This window comes from Equus quagga, chromosome 5 (genome assembly GCF_021613505.1).
Source record: "Equus quagga isolate Etosha38 chromosome 5, UCLA_HA_Equagga_1.0, whole genome shotgun sequence".
NCBI classification, from domain to species: domain Eukaryota; kingdom Metazoa; phylum Chordata; class Mammalia; order Perissodactyla; family Equidae; genus Equus; species Equus quagga.
In genome coordinates, this window is record NC_060271.1 from 59,199,456 (window position 1) to 59,219,665 (window position 20,210).

General features: G+C 37.8%; 1 protein-coding gene across 7 annotated transcripts in view; it reads right to left on the bottom strand.

The window, feature by feature from the left end:
• VWA3B (von Willebrand factor A domain containing 3B) overlaps nucleotides 1-20,210 on the bottom strand; it is a 189,442-nt gene that overhangs the window by 91,032 nt on the left and 78,200 nt on the right. For all 7 annotated transcript variants that reach the window (XM_046660379.1, XM_046660380.1, XM_046660378.1 and 4 more), the window contains exons 11-13: nucleotides 15,925-16,063; nucleotides 14,718-14,849; nucleotides 1,062-1,160 (exon numbers count right to left, since the gene is read on the bottom strand). In XM_046660379.1, coding sequence (XP_046516335.1) covers nucleotides 1,062-1,160; nucleotides 14,718-14,849; nucleotides 15,925-16,063 — 370 coding nt within the window. The remainder of the gene's footprint in view (nucleotides 1-1,061; nucleotides 1,161-14,717; nucleotides 14,850-15,924; nucleotides 16,064-20,210) is intronic.

Here is a 20,210-nt window from a genome sequence, read left to right on the forward strand (position 1 = left end):
GAAAGGTCCCCTCCTCAGTGGAACCTGGCCTGGTGTTCTCTGCATCTCGTATAGCAGAACTCATCACTCTGTGCTCCCAGATGTCTCCCAGCACTGGCAACCCCACTCCCCAAAACGTATCAGAGTTAAAGGCGTCTGTCGAGCACCTCACCCAGCCTGGAGACTTCCCTAGGCAGGGATGAGATATTAGTCAGCTTTGTAGCCTCAAACTGGGCACCACACAGGGAACACAAGCCAGGCACAGTAAAACCGCTTCTGAATAGAAAGTACAGTGGAGTTGATAGGAAAATCATTCAAAATAAAATTTTACTTTACATAAACTTCTCTGCCACAAATCTAACACTGTAGTAAAATCCAGTTGCTTTACTGTTTAAGCCCTGGACCATTCGACATAGGATATTTTACAATATTTGCCTAGCAGTCTTCACAGGCAAACACCTCACAATACGTTGGTCCTAACTCACTTTAGTTAATTTACACTGTACTGGCCTGCAAATCCGTATGTTTATTTAAGGCCCAGAGCATTAGTCTTTCATTCACAAAGCTCAAAAGAAGACGAACAGACTCCGCTAAAACTTTTCAAATAGTTTCCAGTCAGGCTAAACAAAACAAAGAACGTTTCACTGGAAAGGCATGCTTTTGTTTAAATGATTAGTAAGTTAAAATTAGAGGTAAAACCAAGGACAGTGTACAGTGACATGTTTAGATTTAGAGTCCTCAAAGGAAAAAAATCAAAAAGGATCTCCTCACTCTTAGTTTGCAATAAAACATAAACCAGTCTTCAGTGGAAGACGGACGTCTCCTTTCATGAGGTTGGTCTCCAGGTCTGGGAGTGTGTGTCACATTAACCAGACAATACTCACACCCACATAAATTCTCCTCAGTGTTTTAATAGACAAAGGAATTCCTCAGTGGATTTTCTCACCTCAGTTCTCTGTTCCTGAACCAAGGAAATATCTCTCAGCAGTTTTCTGGTGACAGTTGAAAAGATCCCCCAAACCCATTCTCAGCATTCACTTTCAGGGAATCGGTTAGTCTCTGTTCACAACTTTGCTAAGTACCTGATCAGGCCTCCCATCTGTCAAAAGGTAGATTGCTTGTGTTTCTTTATCAGCAAAAGCAATTTGCAGGGCATTCAGGGTGTTCGTGGAACTTCCAATCTACAGAAAAGAGAGAGAGATGACAAGCACATACTCGAATCTCAAAAAAGGTCTCAAATGAATGTTATTTATTTTCTGCTTCCAAACAAGAAAGAAAAGTACTTGTGATATAAAAGATAGATTAAAATTATGTTGAGATAATAATTTGAGCCCAGTAGTTCCAAGAAGCCAGACCCCTGGGTGTGCCATAAAAGTCTCTATTCAGACAGTTCCAGGACTGCTAGTTGCCAAGACTCTGGGTTTCCTGTCCTCAGGACAGAGTTCTTAATGCAATTTTACCTTTGTGTGCTTCTGTGTGAGGCACTAACTCAGTTACTGTTCATTCAGCTGTCAACACCGCCTAAACATGCGACCTGAATACACCTGGCAGGGATCATGTTTGTTTCCAACCAGGATTTAATCACGACACCCAACATGCAGCAAACATGAGTGTGGTATCACTAGCAACCTGGGAGTACAGCAAAGAAACAGTACATTTTTAAAACTCTTGCAGTTTCTGCCCAGGTATGTAGAGCACTGGCAAGAGTCACTCCAAAACTCATAATGAACGAAAGCTGACAAACAGCAAGCACGTAACTTTTGTTAGGCCAATCAGAAGGCTCAGGTCCCAGGACAACTAACTGGCCCACACCTGGGGCGAGATGGGCATCTGCAGAGCCGGGCAAGATGCAAGCACTGGCTTTCTGGGACAAGAGGCAGCCAGACACAAGGAAGAAGAGCTGGGCTGGGGCGATTGGTAAATTGGTAGAGTCTGGCCAGGTGTATACTGGTGAGAGGGTACAGTCCGGAGGCCACAAATGTAGGGGGATCTGCACTCTCTTGAAGGCTGTTCACCACAAACCCCACAGGGTACTCACAGAAAAGACTGGGAGAGTCCTAAGAAAATATCTTTCATGTGCAGAAGTGGGAGAGAGGGCCACCGACACAGGAATCTCCCAGGGAGCCTTCTCCTCTATCTCCCCTACAGAACAAAGCCTTAATCTATGTGTGCTGGGAAGCGGAGGGAAGGGCAGCAAACATGGCCACCCTTAGGGCATGGGTGAAAACCAGGACAGCTGGAGGAAGGGAAGAGGAGAGAAACAAACCCGTCACACCTGCAGAAGGAGCAGGGAAAGGTGCTGGGCTCAGAACTACTGAGAAGGCCACGTCCCTGAGACTCTGGGACACCGTGCCTGACTAAGACCAAGGCTTATTCAGAAATCACCTCACATCTGCCAGAATGGCTATAATTACCAAGACAAAAAACAACAAATGTTGGAGAGGATGCAGAGAAAAGGAAACCCTCAGACACTGCTGGTGGGAACGCAAACTGGTGCAGACACTATGGAAAACAGGACAGAGATTTCTCAAAAAATTAAAAATAAAAATACCATACGATCCAGCTATCCCACTACTGGTATTTATCCAAAGATCTTGAAATCAATAATTCAAAGAGATTTATGCACCCCTATGTTCATTGCAGCATTATCTACAATAGCCAAGAGATGGAAGCAACCCAAGTGCCCATCAACTGATGAACATATAAAGAAGATGTGGTGTATATATATATATATATATATATATATATATACAATGGAATACTACTCAGCCATAAAAAAGACAAAATCACCTTATTTGCAACAACATGGATGGACCTTGAGGGTATGATGTTAAGCGAAATTAGACAGAGAAAGACAAATACTACATGATTTCATTCATATGTGGAAGATAAACAAACACATGGATAAAGAGAAAAGATTAGTGGTTACCAGAGAGGAAGGGGGTAGTGAGGTGGGTAAAAGGGGTAAAGGGGCACATATATATGGTGATGGATAAAAATTAGACTACTGGTGGTGAGCAGAATGCAGTCTATACAGAAACTGATAAATAATAATATACACCTGAAATTACACAATGTTACAGGCCATTGTGATCTCAATAAAATAACTGAAAAAACCCCACCCACCCATCACTCTCCTGCAAACACTGACTAGCAAGTAACTTGCAAGAGACAGACTGTCTCTGAGGCCCAGCGTAAAGGGAAAACCAAAAGCTGAGGGTGGAGCAGACATTGAAAAATAACCATCTAGCACATCATCCACCACCTTAACACAAAACATCTACAAGACTTCAAGGGTATGTGCACTGAAGGTAACAATAACAAACCAACCTCAAACCCAGCCCAACTCCTAATCAGACTAATGTTATCGCTCCCACATATTTTAAAAAGAAAGGCATGCTCATTTCCAGGCCTAAAAAATATTTATCTCAATCTCTATCTACCTCACATGATGTCCAGCTTTAACAACAACAAAATATTAAAAAGAAAAAATAAACAATGTACTACCAAGAGACAAAAGTACTCATCAGAAACAAACTCAGATATGAGACAGATGTTGACACGATCTAACAGAAATTTAAAAAGAACTATGATTAAGACATTAAAACCTCTAATGGCAAAGGTCAGCAACTTTCAAGACCAGGTGGGTAATTTCAGCAGAGATGGAAACCTTAGGAAATAATCAAATGGAAATGCTAAAAAAAAAAAAACAAAAAAAAACCCCATAGTAACACAGATGAATACAAAGAGGAAATAAGAGTAAATCAAAACAGAAAAGAGCACCAAAGAGCTGTGGAACAATATCAGATGGTCTGACAGCTGCATACTTGGAAACACAGGAGAAGAGAGAAACAGGGTAGAAGAAATACTTGAAAAAATAGTGGCTGAGAATTTTCCAAAAACAATGACAGACACAAACCTATGCACCCAAGAAAGTCAGAGAATACCAGGTAGGATAAGTGAAATAAAATGCCCTAACACTTCTGCCAGGGGGGTGTCAGAGAAGGCCAAGTAGTAAGCCAAAACTTTCATCCCCACCAATTGTAATAAGTCCTCCATGCCCGATGGTGTCACTCCCACCCAGCAGTAACAAGGTGCTCTTCCCCCTTCAGAGTCTGAGTGGGGAACATGGACTTTAGCCTCCACCTGATGGTACTGCAGCAGGGTCCTCTTATCCCCTGACAGAGCAGTGTCAGACAGAGCCAACTAAATAGAAGGTTTGAATAATATCCAGAGCATGATAAGACAAAACGAAAATGTCTGGTATTAAATTGAAAGTCATCTATCGTACCAAGAACCAGGAAGATCTCAACCTGAATGAAAGAGACAATAGATACCAACATTGAGATGACAGAGATGTTAGAACTATTTGACAAAGGCTTTAGAGCAGCCATGATAAAAATGTTTCAAATAGCAATCACCAACGAGTTTGAAACAAACAAAAACTAGAAAGCATCAGCAAAGAACTAGAAAGTCTGAGCAAAGAAATAAAAGATACTAAGGAGAACCAAATGGAATCTTAAAACTTAAAAACACAATAACTAAAATTTTAAAACACAGTAGGGCTCAACAGCAGAATGGAGGGGAGAGAAGAAAAAAATCCGTGAGCTGGAAGATAGAACAATAGAAATTACCTAATTTGAGAATATAGAGAAGACAACTGAAGAAAAAAACACAGAGCCTTTAGATATTTGTGGGACTGTAACAAAAGATTTAATGTTTCTGTTATCAGTTCCTGAAAGAGAGAAGACAGAGCATGGGACTGGAAAAGTACTTGAAGACACAACACCTCACTCTTCCCAAATTTGGCAAGAGATCTAAATGTATAGATTCAACAAACTGAGCAACTCCCAAAGGAATCCATGAAAATATATAGAAATTTGTGGGACACAGGTAAAGCAGTGCTAAAAGGAAAATTTATAGCACTAAATGCATACATTAGAAAAGAGGAAAAGTCAAATAAATAATTAACATTCTCACCTCAAGAATATAGTAAGAGAAGAGCAAAGTAAATCCAAAGCAAGCAAAAGGAAGGAAATAATAACAAAAAGAGAATAAACCAATGAAATTGAAAACAGTAAAAGAATCAAGAAAAATCAATGAAATAAAGAATGGCTTCTTTTAAAAGATCAATAAAATTGCCAAATTTCTAGCAAGACTGACAAAGAGAAAAATGAGAGAAGACACAAATTGTTAATATGAGGGATGAAATAGGGAATATCACTGCAGATGCTGTAGATATCAAAAGAATAATAAGGGAATTCCACAGACAATCCTACACACATAAATTTGACAACTTACACACAAACTACCACAATTCACCTAATATGAAACAGAAAACTTTAATAGCCCTATAACTATTATTTACGTAGAAATCATAATTTTAAAACTCCCAACAAAGAAATCTTCAGTCTAGATGGTTTCATTGGAGAATTCTACCAACCATTTAAAAATTTCCACAATTCTACACAATCTCTGCCAGAAAACAAAAGAAGAGGGACACCGTCCACTTCATGTTATGAATCTAGTAATACTCTGATACCAAAACCAGAAAATGACAGTACAAAAAAAAGAAACCTATAGACCAATATCTGTCACTAACATGGACACAAAAATCTTTAACAAAATATCAACAAATAAAATTAAGCAACATATACGGTGAATTATATACAATGGCCAAGTGAGGTTTATTCCAGGGATGCAAGGGTGGTTCATATTAAAAAAAACCCATGGAATTCACCATATCAACAGGCTAAAGAAAAAAACACATGAGCATATCAATCAATACACAAAGTGCATTTGACAAAATTCAACACCCAGTAATAACAGAAACTCAAGAAAAATAGAAACAGAGGGAAACTTCTGCAACTTGAAGAAGAGCAGCTACAAAAACATACAAAATCATAAGTAATCTACAAAAAGAACCTTCTTGAAGTAATATGTGAATTCCAAAAGGGTGCAGAATGCAAGACAAATATACAAAAGTTAATTGTATATACTGGCAATGAACACACGGATATCAAAATTGAAAATACAATACTTGGGGCCAGCCCCGTGGCTGACTGGTTAAGTTCATACACTCTGCTTCGGTGGTCTGGGGTGCACCAGTTCAGATCCTGGGCGTAGACCTATGCACCGCTCATCAAGCTATGCTGTGGTGGCATCCCAGATAGAAGAACTAGAATGACATACAACCAGGATATGCAACTATGTACTTGGGCTTGGGGAGAAAAAAAAAGAGGAAGATTGGCAACAGATGTTAGCTCAGGGCCCACCTTCCTCACTAAAAAAAAAAAAAAATCATACTTTAAAGAAAAAAATGAAGTTTAAAAAAAGATACAATACTCATTTACAATTACCCCCCAAAATGAAATATTTAAGTGTAAATGTAGCAAAACATATGCAGGACTTATATCTGAAAACTATACAATACTGATGAAAGAAATCAAAGAAGATCTAAATAAATGGAGAAATAAACTATGTTCGTGAATTGGAAGATTCAACATAGTTAAGACATCAACTTTCCCCAAACTGATATCCAGGTTTAATGCAATTCATATTTCAAAAAAAACCCCAAGATTTACAGATATATACATGATTATTCTAAAATTTATATGGAAATGCAATGGAACTAGAAAAGCTAAGATCATTACGGAAAAGAAGAATAAAGTGGAGTCAGTCTACTCATATTCAAGACTTATTACATGGCTACAGTAATCAAGCCTATGTGGTATTAGTGGAGGGATAAATACATAGATCAATGGAAGAGAATAGATAATCCAGAAATAGACCCACAGAAATATACCCAACTGATTTTTGACAGAGATGAAAAACCAATTCAATGTTAGAGAGACAGCCTTTTCAACAAATGGAGCCAGAGGAATTGATGTCCACAGGCAAAAAAGAACCTCGAACCTTGGCCTAACAGTCACATTTTACACAAAAATTATCTCAAAAAATATCATGAACTTAAGTATAAAACACAAAAATATAAAACCTTTAGAAAAAAATATAAGAGAAAAATCTTTAGGACCTAGGTCATAAAAGGAAAAGATTGATAAATTTAACTTAATCAAAATTGAAAACTTTTGCTCTGTAAAAGAGTGTTAAGAGGATGAAATGACAAGCTCTGGAATGGCAGAAAGTATTCACAAATGACATGTCTGACAAAGGACTAGTATCTAGAATATAAGAAGAACATTCAAAACTCAACAGTAAAAAAATGAAAAATTCAATTAGAACATGGACAAAAGATATGAAGAGATATTTGGCTGAAGAAGATAAACAAACAGAAAATGAGCCCATAAAAAGATGCTCATCATCATCAGTTATTACCTAAATAAAAATTAAAATCACAATGGGATATTACTGCACGCTGATCAGAATGGCTAAAATAAAAAAGAGTGACTATACCAAATACTAACAAGGAGGCAGAGAAACTGGATCACTAATACATTGCTGGTGGGAATATAAAACAGTAGTCTCTAGAAACAGTTTGGCTGTTTCCTTAAAAACTAAACATGCAGGGGGCTGGCCCCGTGGCCGAGTGGTTAAGTTCACGCGCTCCGCTGCAGGCGGCCCAGTGTTTCGTCGGTTCGAATCCTGGGCGCGGACATGGCACTGCTCGTCAGACCACGCTGAGGCAGCGTCCCACATGCCACAACTAGAGGAACCCACAACGAAGAATACACAACTATGTACCGGGGGGCTTTGGGGAGAAAAAGGAAAAAATAAAATCTTTAAAAAAAAAAAAAAAAAAAACCTAAACACGCAACTACCATACAAGCTAACAATTGTGTTTCTTGGCATTTATGTATATTATTATACAGGATCTCTCTGAACTTTTTCTTACAACTGCATGGGAATTATAATTATCTCAAATAATGAGTTTAGCTTAGAAATACATGTGAACAAAATAACAATATATGTACAAATAAAATAAACATCAACAATAACTCTACACCTAAGCAAATAATATTCAAACTATTGAAACCAAAGGACAGAAAAACTTTGAAGTCAGTCAGAGAACAAAGACACAGCACATACAGATGGACAAAGGTACAAAATATAGCAGACTTTTCCACAGAAACCATGAAAGCTAGAAGACAATAAAATAATAGCTTTTAAATACAGAAAGAAAAAAACCTGTCAATCTAGAATTCTATTCCCAAAGAAAACATCTCTCAAAAATTGAAGAAGGGTCTGGAGCAAGATGGCATAGACTCACTCTTCCCTGCTTCTGCCCTCTAAATACAATGAAATACCCTCAAGATTATTTAACAGACAATCATAAAAGGATTCTAAGAGCTAGAAAGAAGAAGGTGGACTGGCTAGGGACCTCAAGACTTGAAGAAAGGCATTGTAGTGAGTTCCTTGGTCTTCTTTTGATCTCTCATATGCTTCCAGTTTGGGTACCAAAGAGGCCTGCAACTGGAAACCATTAACAGGCATGGACCAAAACAAACAAAACAAGCCAAAAACTCACTTGCTCTGACAAAAGGACTGGGAAAGGTTAAGTCCAACAGAGACCTAGTGGAAATCCCCAACCTCTACTCCACAACTCAGGCCCTGTTTGCTGGAGGCAGTGGCGGTATTGATGTCATGGTGGTCCCAGTCCTTGCTCTACAAACCAATCTGCCAGCAGAAACAGCAAAACCCCAGCTGCCTAGATCCTGTTCCACAACCCAACTCTGGTGGGAAATCTGATCCACCAGAAACAATGGCAGCAGTAAAGCACTCAGGCGTCCAGCCCCCATGCTGCAACACTGGGGCATGTGCCAGTGGTCTGATCTGCTGATAGTAAAAGCAGTAGCAATATCTCAGGCTGTCTCGGCCCCCACTCCACACCTGGGGTACTGGCAGGTGGTTCTATGCAACTTCAGCACAGTAAACAAAGCCCTGTGCATTTCCAAACTTGGGCACTGGCAGGTGGTCTGACTCACTGGCAGCAGTGGCATCAGTGCAGCTATTCTAGCACCATGCTACAACCAGCTCACCAGTGGGTGGTGTGGTCCGTCAGCATGAGCAAAGTCCCTGACTCTCCCAGATCCACAACTGGAGCACTGATGGGAAGTCCAATCCTACAACAACAGTAAACACCAAGCCCTGTGTCTTCCTGCCCTCTACTCAGTGACAAAGGGTGCAGCTTCTGCTTCTGCACCCCAGAGGGTCACCCAGAAACAGTAGGCAGCCCAGGGACATGACTTCCACCCCCACAGACAGCACCAAACAGGAACTGAGTGGGAGTCCCAGCAGCATGAGGAGAACAAAGCAGACCAGAATATGACTGCACGGCTTAGAAAATTAAAGTGTCATTGGAACTAAAGCCCACAAAGTTATGCTGGAATGAACATACTAAACCTGAACAAGGTGACTGCCTGCTAAATGAGAAGCTTTAAACGGGAATAGTGAGTCTCCTAACATAATAACCAGATTATCCAGGATACAATAAAAGAATCATTCATCATACCAAGGAACCAGGAAAACTACATTTGAATGAGAAAAGCAATCAACTGATGCCAATACCAACAGAGCCTCAGAGATCTCTGGGACAATAAGAAGGATGTAACATTCATACCATCAGAATCCCATAAAGGAGAGGAGAAAGAGTGTGGGACCGATAAAGTATTTAAAGAAGTAATGGCTAAAAACTCTCCAAATTTGATGAAAACTACAATTCAAGAACCTAAGCAAACTGCAAATAGGGTAAAACCAAGGAAATCTACACAAAGACACTTCTGAAAAGACACAAAACTTCTGAAAACTAAGACAAAGAAAAAATCCTAAAAATAGCCAAAGAGAAATAATACATTAACTATAAAGGAACACCAATCAAATGACAGCAATTTCTCATCTGAAATCATAGAAACCAGAAAGAAGTGCCATGACATTTTTCAAATACTGAAAAAAAAAATAACTGCAAGCCATGAATCACACATCTGGTGAAAATTTCCGCCAGGGTTGAAGGAGATGGAAAACAATGAGACTTTATTGCTGGAAGACTTATCCTTAAAGAATGGCTAATGAAAGCTCTCCAAATAGAAAGAAGGCTTTGACCTTCAGAAATGAAAAAACAATGGAATGGGTAAATATAGAAGTAGATATAATAAAGAATCCATAACCTCATGAGTATCTTTAATGATGTTTTACAGCTGAAGCAAAAGTTCAACACTATCTAATATGATGTATAATGAACATAGAGGAAATAGTTCAGAAAATTATAGTTTGTATATGGTGAGAGTAAAGGGACCTAAATGGAAGGAAGGTTTGTACATTTAACTTGTAGTGGTAAACCATCAATATCAGTGGGCTGTGATAAGCTACATATATGTATAAGAAAATACCTAGAACAACCATGAAGAAAACCATATGAGGCAATGCACTCAAAAACATTAAAAGTGAATCAGAATAGAATACTAAAAACTCTTCAATTAATCCATAGGAAGGCAAGAAAAATAAGAGAAAGGAGAAATAGAGGAAAAACACAGAAAACAACAAAATAGGAGGCGTAAGCCTTAAATATCAATAATTACTTTATATGTAAATGGCCTAAGTATGGCAATAACATGACAGAGATTGGAGAGTGAACAAGAATATGGCCTAACTCTATGTAGTCTAAAAGGAACACATCAAATATAACAACATAGGTGGGTTGAAAGTAAAAAGACAGAAAAGATACATTACATAAACATTAATTTTGAAAAATTATGAGTAACTATATTAATATTATATAAAGCAGATTTTAAAGCAAAGGAAATTACAAGGGACTGAACATGATGATAAAAAGATCAATCCAACAAGAAGGTAACAACCCTAAATGGGTATGCACCAAACAAAAGAGCTTCAAAATACATGAAGCAAAATCTAACAGAGCTGAAAGAAATAATGGACAACTCAACAGTTATGATAGGGGACTTCAATAGTTGTAACAGTTGATAGCATTCATAAACCACAAGGATATAAAGTAACTGAATAATACCTTTGACTAGCCACATCTAATTAACATTTAGAGAACATTCTAACAACAGAATACATATTCTTTTCAAACATTGAAAATTCGTATAAATAGACCATATCTTGAGTTATAAAACAACCCTTAACAAATTCAAAAGAATTGAAATCATACAGAGTATGTCCTCTAACTATAGTGGAATCAAAATAGAAATTGATAACAGAAAGATAACATGAAAATCTCCAAGCACTTGGAAGTTAAAGAATGGGCTTTAAATAACTCATGGTTCAAAAAAGAAATCACAAAGAAAATAAAAAATTACATAGAATTGAATGAAAATTAAACACAACATGAAAATATGTGAAATGAAGCTAATGCAGTGCTGAGAAGGAATTTATGGTATTAAAATCCTACATTAGAAAAGAGGAAATGCCTCAAATCAATATTCTATATTCCTATCTCAAGAACCTCTGGTCTATCTTATCAAGGATGTTTATATAGCAAACAGCCTTAGAAGATAGAGATAATGTCTTCCTTCAAAGAAAAAGGCAGGTATGCTTATTATCCACTATAAAGACAATATCTAATTCTAGAACAAAGGACAAGCATGTTTACAGTCCATTATAGAAAATTCAGTTCCTCTGTGTTCAGGATCCCTTTCCTTTAGCACAACCTACCTTGTCTGCAAGTGTCACCTGTCCCTCTTCACATCACCCTGTGGGAATTGGAGTTCAAAGAATTGGTACCAGAAGATGCGGATACTCTGGCTACTGCTATTGCTGTGAATACTAAGTCCTTTGTTTCTGACCCAGGAGTTTTGGGTCTTCTGCTAACATTCATGTTAGTTTGCAAGTAAGGTAAAATCTCAGATCCTTCAAAGTTCTTGACATATATTCACACAAAAAGCTGTTTGCAAATGTTCATAGTTTTATTCATAAATGCCCCAAATGGGAAATGACACAGATGTTCTTCAACAGGGAATGGGTAAACAGTTTTACATCCATAGAATGGAATACTGAGCATCAATAAAAAGGAACAAACTCTTGATTCATGAAATAACTTGGATGAATTTGAATATATTTTGATAAATGAAAGAAGCTAGAACCAAAAGGCTACCTATGATATGATTCCATTTATATGACATTCTATAAATGATAAAAAACTATAGGGACAGAAAGAGAGAGCAGTGGATGCCAAGGGAGGGGAGGAGTTAACTACAAAGGGACTCTTGAGGATATTTTAAGGGTGATGTAACTACTCTCTTTGATACTGTGGTTTACACACATGACTACGCATTTGTCAAAATCCGCAGAACTATCCAGTCATGTGCCACATAACTATGTTTCAGTCAACAATGGACCACATATATGATAGTAGTCCCATAAGATTAGTACATATAGCCTAGATGTGTAGGAGGCTACACTATCTAGGTTTGTGTAAGTATACTCTATGAGGTTCACACAATGATGAAATTGCCTAATGACACACTTCTCAGAACATATCCCCATGATTAAGTAAGTGATGCATAACTATACACAACAAACTTGGCAGATGCTACCTTAAGCAAGTGATCAGTTAACATCACCAGTATTAAGGCAGATCAACATTGTGTACCTGATATGTACTTGATATGATATGATGCACTAAGAAGGACACACCACCTCTGAGGTATTCTTCCCAAAATCCATAACCCAAATCCAGTCATGAGAAACCATCAGACAAAACCAAATTGAAGGACATTCTACAAAACATCTGATCAGTACTCTTCAAAAGTATCAAGGTCAAGAAAGACAAGGAAAGACCGAGAGCTGTCACAGATCAGAGGAGACTAAGGAGACCCTGCAACTAAGTGCAAGGTGGACTGAATCTTGGTTGAACCTTGGAACGTAACAGGGACTTTAGTGGAAAAACTAATGAACTCTGAATGAGGTCTGTAATATAGCCAATAATATCAATGTGCTTTTCTTAGTTTTGATATTTGTACTATGGTTGTGTCAGATCTTAACACAAGGGGAAGCTGGGTGAGGGGTATATGGGAATTCTCTGTACTATTTCTCCAACTCTTATGTAAATCTAAAACGATTTCAAGTTAAAAAGTTAAAAAAAACAACTCCTGCAGCATTTGGGCAGCAGAAATGTAAACAGAAGAACAACCTCCCTCTGAGCCCTATCTCAACAGTCCTTTGTTGACAAGCCCACTGTTCAGGGTATGCGGAAAAGGTGGTGGAAAAGCTGGGAGAAAGCCACACTGAGCGCCATGGGAACGCTGGCCAGGAGTTGGTGCCTGTTTCACACCTGCACCCACAGCAGCCTTGGGCCAGACCCCACCTCCCACTACCCTCCTGGGCAGGCACTGCCTCAAGCTGTGCTTCTCTGACCTTAGGACTGGCGATGCCTGTTTGGGGAACTCCTGCTCTGTGACACCAGCACATGGTGGCTCAGAGCCTGAGAGGTGTGCTGAAGGTACTGGGTTGATTCCTGGACCAAGCCCACCAAAAGAACTATAGAGGAATCTGGACTTGAAAATGAATTTTGCACCTTCAACAAGCAAGTAAGGGAGCTTCAATTAAGACTTTTGAAGAGAGCAGAATCATACTATACAAAGAATGATCTGAGTTATATTTTTTAGCCATTTAGATGGCTGGTTCTATTCATTAGTGATTCTTATATAAAGCAGAACCCATTAATGTTTTTATCCAATGAGATTACATATGTGATATCTTGTTATCACAAACCCTAAATTAGTGGACTCTGAATTAACAAGATATTTCCTATTATAGATGCTCTGTAAAAGGAGAGAAGGTATGTCCCAAGTAATTTCCTTGGTTAATCCTGGAAATTTACCAAGTTGGGTATGAATTTAATACGCTTTCCCAGGCTAAAGTGGCCAGTTAGGACAAAATTTTACAGGCATTATTATTTCTTATAGAACATATGTCCTCCTCTTCCCAATTTTTAAAAGCAAATCCCAAGGGAACTCCAGCACATCCCAATGATGGCACAGGCCCTGCTTTGTTAATAATCAGGGAGCCCCACGAATGTCCATTTGTGGCTTCCCGTCAAATCTTGACTCTAAACTCAGGCACTGAACTATTTTAAAGATATTTATGATCTATGTTTGACTTTTAAAAAGAGCCCTTAGTCACAATTTTAGTGTATCTCAAATATCTGGAATGCTATACGGTTCTTGGGGAAAAAAAATCCTTTTAAAATTAAGATAAGTTCAAGACAAGAGAAAATTTAAGGAAAGGAAAACTCTCCCCAGTAGTCTGTGTAAATGCCAAAAACAATAGCTTTAAAGTTCTCCAAGTAAAGTGCAGGCCTGAAGAAATTATTGCACCTCCTGCTGCATCCTGCTCTCCTCTCTCCCTGCTCTCCGTCTTGACCACTCATGTTGGACTGTATGTTTCCACAAGTTCATTACTTTTGAACAAAGTCCACTGTTAAAAATGGCTACAATATATCACTTAAAACAATAATTAAGTTTCAGAGGGAACAAATCTGTTTGAGTACAAAAAAAATTGCATTTTGAAATTTGTTTTCATAAAGGGGTTGAGACACGAGCCAAGGGCAGATCTGGAAATGAAATGCTGTGAAGAGAAGCTTAGCTAAATATTAAGATATTGACTAACAAGATTGGATTAATGTGACCTTTGTAAACAAAATTAGTGTCTACGTGAAGCCACTGCCATCCTTGGGGCTCAAAGAACTTTCTCAAGCATTTCTATCCTATGAATAAACCCAACAGGTGATCATGCCAGGCTTCTTCTCCCAGACGTAGCCTTACCTTAATGTCTCTAACCCAGGACTGAGCCCTTTTCAAATTATCTTCATCAATTTCAACAAGTTTTTCCCTCCAAGCAATTGCTTGAGCATCAAACTGCACAAAATTGAATTTCCTTTTATATTTCAGCTGTTCCTGTAAGAGACAATTATTATTTAACCATAAAACCACTCAAATGTAAGAAAAGGTTAGGACAGGTCATGGTTTCATAAATTTTAATCACTATGATAGCTATTTTCCGTTTTAGAAGCTAAAAGTTACATTCAATAGAGAAAATCTTTTCTAGTACAAAAAGCATTTAAATAAAACTTATACACAGTTTGGATACTAAACTTTTACAAATGTACATATGTATGAATATATATTATATACATCACATACATATGTTTACATACATTATGTAATATTAAATGTTGTCTTTAATGCTAATGTTAATAGTATACCAAATATGCACATTATTGCAATCTGCTTAAAAAAATGAAATTCAAAATGGAGTCATTGTTTTGGTCATGGTCTTTTGGTAAAGCTATTATTCAGTTATGTGTCTATTCACTTGTCTTCCATCAGCCCATATTTCTCCAGCAGAGATTTATCAAATTAAAAACCATATTTCGTATTTGTCAACATCCCCCACAACTATTTCCTGTGGTTAATACATCAATACCACCAACTAGTAGCACTACTATGGTCCCCATTATAGGTGTGGAAACTAGGAGTCAGGAACCATAGGCAATCTGCTCCAGGTCACACAACTCAGAGGCAGCACAGGCAGAGTAAGAACAGGAAGCTCCTAACCATCAGCTTACACTCCTCCCATCCATCAATTCTGGGGCCAGTGCACACAGTATCCCTGAAGAACATTGGTAATTAAAATAAAAATGCTGAGCTGAAGGGTATATGGAAAATGATGGAAGTATGTGCACATCACAGATTTCAGGATTGAGAAAACTTGAAGCAATGGACACAGAAACTCCCTTAGCAACCCATGCGTTACAGAAAGGATCCACCAAAGGAAGGGTCTGTTTGCAAAGGAGAACTGATAATTCTCTAACCTGCAATAGGGAGCTCTTTCCTGAAGTGGCTTTCCTACAGAATCTTGAGTGCACATCTTACTTGCGCACCTCTCATAACAACTGTAGGTGATGACTGGTGGAGATGCATTCATGATACACAGGCCCCCAAATGCATGAACCTGACAGCCCCATCTAACCTGTATAAACTGGATGATCTTGTCCTTCACCAAGTCCAGTTTTCCCTTCATTGAGTGAGATGTATCAACGAGAATGTACACGCAATCATTATGCAATTTTCCAAAGAGCATTTGACTCCTCTCCTGTAGCCATTTAATTCTAGGCAGGAACAAGGTTAAAAATGCATGGTTAGAGCCCACAGCAATGAGCACCTCCCTAAGAACTTAATGATACATCTACAGAGGCCAGAGCTGTGCTATATTGTTTATACACTTAAACAATACACTTAAAAGTGGATTACTCACTTTTAGGGTTTTCTGTGGAAAATCCTACATTTGGGCTGGCTTTCTCATCACCACTCCCTCCCTCTGCTATCTGTCATCAATCCAAGTGAAACCAAACTACAAAATCAATAGGACATAAAACTAAATCCAATACTGGGTTCCAAAGTCAAAGGTAAATTACCTCCAGTCATCTGATAGTTTGAAGCCTCAGCTATGACTTCAGACCATTTGTTCTTCTAAGTCTGCTGACTGCAGTCAAGCTGGTAAAGCCAGCACATTCCTGAAGCTTCAATGAAGCTTATGGACAGTATCAAGCAACCCCAGATCCCTACAATAAGTAAATGCCAGGTGGTTGTATGAGCAGGACTGCTTCGTGGTCAAAGCTCAGGCTCCCATCATAGGATGTAAATGAAGTTCACAGCTGCAGGCAAAGCCTGGAGGAGGGGGCAGGGCAGATGGAAGAATACTTGAAACTGAGTTCAGAGTTCAGCAAGGCCTAGGCAAGTAGAATTTGTAGGGCAAAATACTGAAGAAGAGATTACTGCATAAAAGGAGAGAGAGAGGGTGAGGAAGGATGGAGACAGAGAGAGAGAATGCACTCTAGAGATCTCCAGAAGAGTGCCCTGGAGATTTTGGCAAAGTAATGATCAGAGCATGTGTGTGAAGCAACTACTGAAGCCAGGGAATGAATCACCAAAAAAGAGTAGGTAGCTCCACCCCTCAGAGCTTAACATAGGGCTGGAAACAGTTCATTTTCTAACCAGCCAGAGTAGGAAAGCCTCTTTAGTACATGGAGCATCAAGTAGAGTCCAATAAGAGTATTGCCTTAGTATTAGAACCAAATTAGCCCTGGACTAAAGGCTGCCCTGGACCAAAGCTAACATAACTTAAAAGCAAGCCCCAGAGGGACAAAGCGATTACAAGTAACAACTGCATCATAGAACACATGTAAAAAAAATACAACAAAATCCAGCACCCAACAAGGTAAAATTCAAAATGTCTAGCATCCTATAAAAAATTACCAGACACACAAAGAAGCATGAAAATATCATCCATAACCGGAAGAGAAATAAATCAACAGAAACAGACCCAAAAATGACACAGACAATAGAATTAGCAGAAAAGGATGTTACACAGCTATTATAAACATAATCCGTATGTTCAAAAAGATAAAGTATGAACAGAATGAGGAGAGAAATGCAAGATATAAAAAAAGACCCAGTGGGAACTTCTAGAGATATGCAATAACCAAAATGAAAAATACACTGCATGATATTAACAGTAAATTAGACCCTAGCAGAAGAAAACATCAGGGAACTTTAAGAAAGACATAGCAATAGGAAAAAAATAAAAATAAAACACAGAGAGAAAAAAGCCTGAAAAAATAACAGAGAATAAGCAACCCATAGAGCAGTATCAAGAAGTCTAACATATGTGTAATTAGAGACTAAGAAGAAGAGGAAAGGGGGAGACAAAAAGTACTTGAAGAAATATGGCCAAATGTTCTCAATTTTTATGAAAACAGTACACCCATAGATACAAGAAGCTCAAAGAAACCAAACAGAAGCAAAATTTACAAACATAAACTAAGGCACATCATAATATAATTGCTGAAATCCAGTGACAGAGAGAAAAATCTTAAAAAGCAGCCAGAGACAACATAAGTATGACAGGAGACTTCTCATCATAAATCATGCAAGGCAAAAGACATGGAGAAAGATTTTTAAAATACTGAAAGATAAAATGATAAACCTAGAATTCTATAGTTAGCAAAAATATCTCCCCAAAATAAAAGTAAATTAAAGAGTTTTTCAGACTAAAACAGCTGAGATAATTCATCACCAACAGACCTGCCCTAGGATCTATACAAAAGAGGAAAGAGCAACAGAAATATCAAATATGTGGATAAATACAAAATACGTTTATTCTCATTTTAAATCTATTTACAAGACAATTGATATGTACTGTGGGTTTAAAGCATATGTGGAAATTAAGTGTAGGACAACAATAGAAAAGACAGAAGGACCATAAGGGAAGGGGGAGAGGGGAAGGCAAAAGAGGGTATTGGGCACACGTGTGGTGATGGATTATAATTAGTTTTTGGGTAGTGAACATAATGCAATTTACACAGAATTCGAAATATATTATGATGTACATCTGAAAGCTATATAATGTTATAATCCAATGTTACTGCAATAAAAAATAAAAATTAAAAACAACAAGAAAGAAACAACAACAACAAAAAGAAAAGACAGAAGGAAGCATGGAAGTTGTAAGACTTTTATGATACTCATGAAATAACATAATGTTATTTGAAGGTGGACTGTGGTAAGTTAAAGATGTATATTGTAAATACTAGAGCAGTCACACACACAACAAAACAAAACAAAGAGTTAGAATTTATAAGCCAATAGTGGAGAGAAAATGGAATCATAAAAAATATTCAGCAAAAGGAATAAAAGTAGAACAAACAACAGGTGCAACAAATAGAAAACAAATAGCAATGTCTTAGGTTTAAATCCAACCAAATCAATAATCACGTTAAATGTAAATGACCTTAACACTCCAATTAAAAGGCAGAGATTATCAGATTGAATTTTAAAAAAATAATACCTATATGTCTGTCTACAAGAAACCTATTTTAATGTAAGACACAGACAGGTGAAGTTAAAATGATAGAGAAAAGGTAAACCATGCAGATAATAATCAAAAGCAAGCTGGAGTGGTTATATTGGTATCAGAAAAAGTAGATTTCAGAACAAAGAATATTACCAGAGATTTAAAAAAAGGGACATTTCCTAATAATAAAGGAGTCGATTCATCAAAGGACAGAACAATCCTAAATGTACATGCACCTAATAGAACTTCAAAATACATGAAGAGAAAACGGATAGAACTTAAAAGAGAATTAGAAAAATCCACAACTATTGTTGGCGATTTTGACACTTTTCTCTCAATAATTTACAGAACAACTAAACCAAAAATCAGTAATAACATGGAAGACTTCAACAACACTATCAACCAAGTTGAGCTGAGATATTTATAGTACACTCCACCCAACAAAAGCAGAATGTGGTTTTTTCTCCATATTGGGGGCCACAAAATAGGTCTCAATAAGTTTGTGAGAATTGAAATCATACAGTGCTTCTCTGTCCACAGTGAAATTAAAAGCTATCAGGAAAATCCACAAATACTTGGGAAGCAAACAACACATTTCTAAACATTTCCTCTGGTCAAAGAAGAAATCACAAACGAAATTAGAAAACATTTTGAAGTGAATGAAATGAAATACAACATATCAAAATTTGTGATAGGCAGCTGAAGCAGCACTCAGAGGAAAATTTATAAAATTAAATGCTTATATTAGAAAGAAAGTTCTCAAATCAGTGATGTAAGCATCCATCTTCAGAAACTTAAACCCAAAGTAAGGAGAAAGAAGGAAATAATAAAGAGTAGAAATCAATGACACAGAAAGGAGAAAAGCATACAGAGAAAAAAAACCCAATGAGACCCAAAGCTGGTTCTTTGAAAAGATCAATAAAATGGATAACCCATAGCCAGACTGATTAGAAAATAAAGATGACATACATGACCAACACCAGCTCTATCTTTGTGCATTTAAAGAAATTGAATACATAGTTAGAAACCTTCCCACAAAGAAAAACTCCAGGTCCAGATGGCTTCAATGGTGAATTCCACAAACATTTCAGGGAGACATGATACCAATTCTCCACAAAGTGTTCTGGAAAACAGAAAAGGAGAGAAAACTCTCCTACAACCCCTGAAACCTGGTGAGAAGAGACGGATAAACAGAACTGGCAGCTTCCAGGTGGGGTGTCTTTTAAGCAGCATCCTTTTTCCCACATCTGAAATACAAACTACTATCCCCAAAAGTCAACCCCAAAACTATAAGCAGAGAAGACCCCAGACACAAGTATTACTTTTTCTGAGTAACCCATCACCAGCTTGGTTTTGAGAAGCGGGGGCTCTGGAGAGTTAATATGGGAGGAGACAAGCGTCTG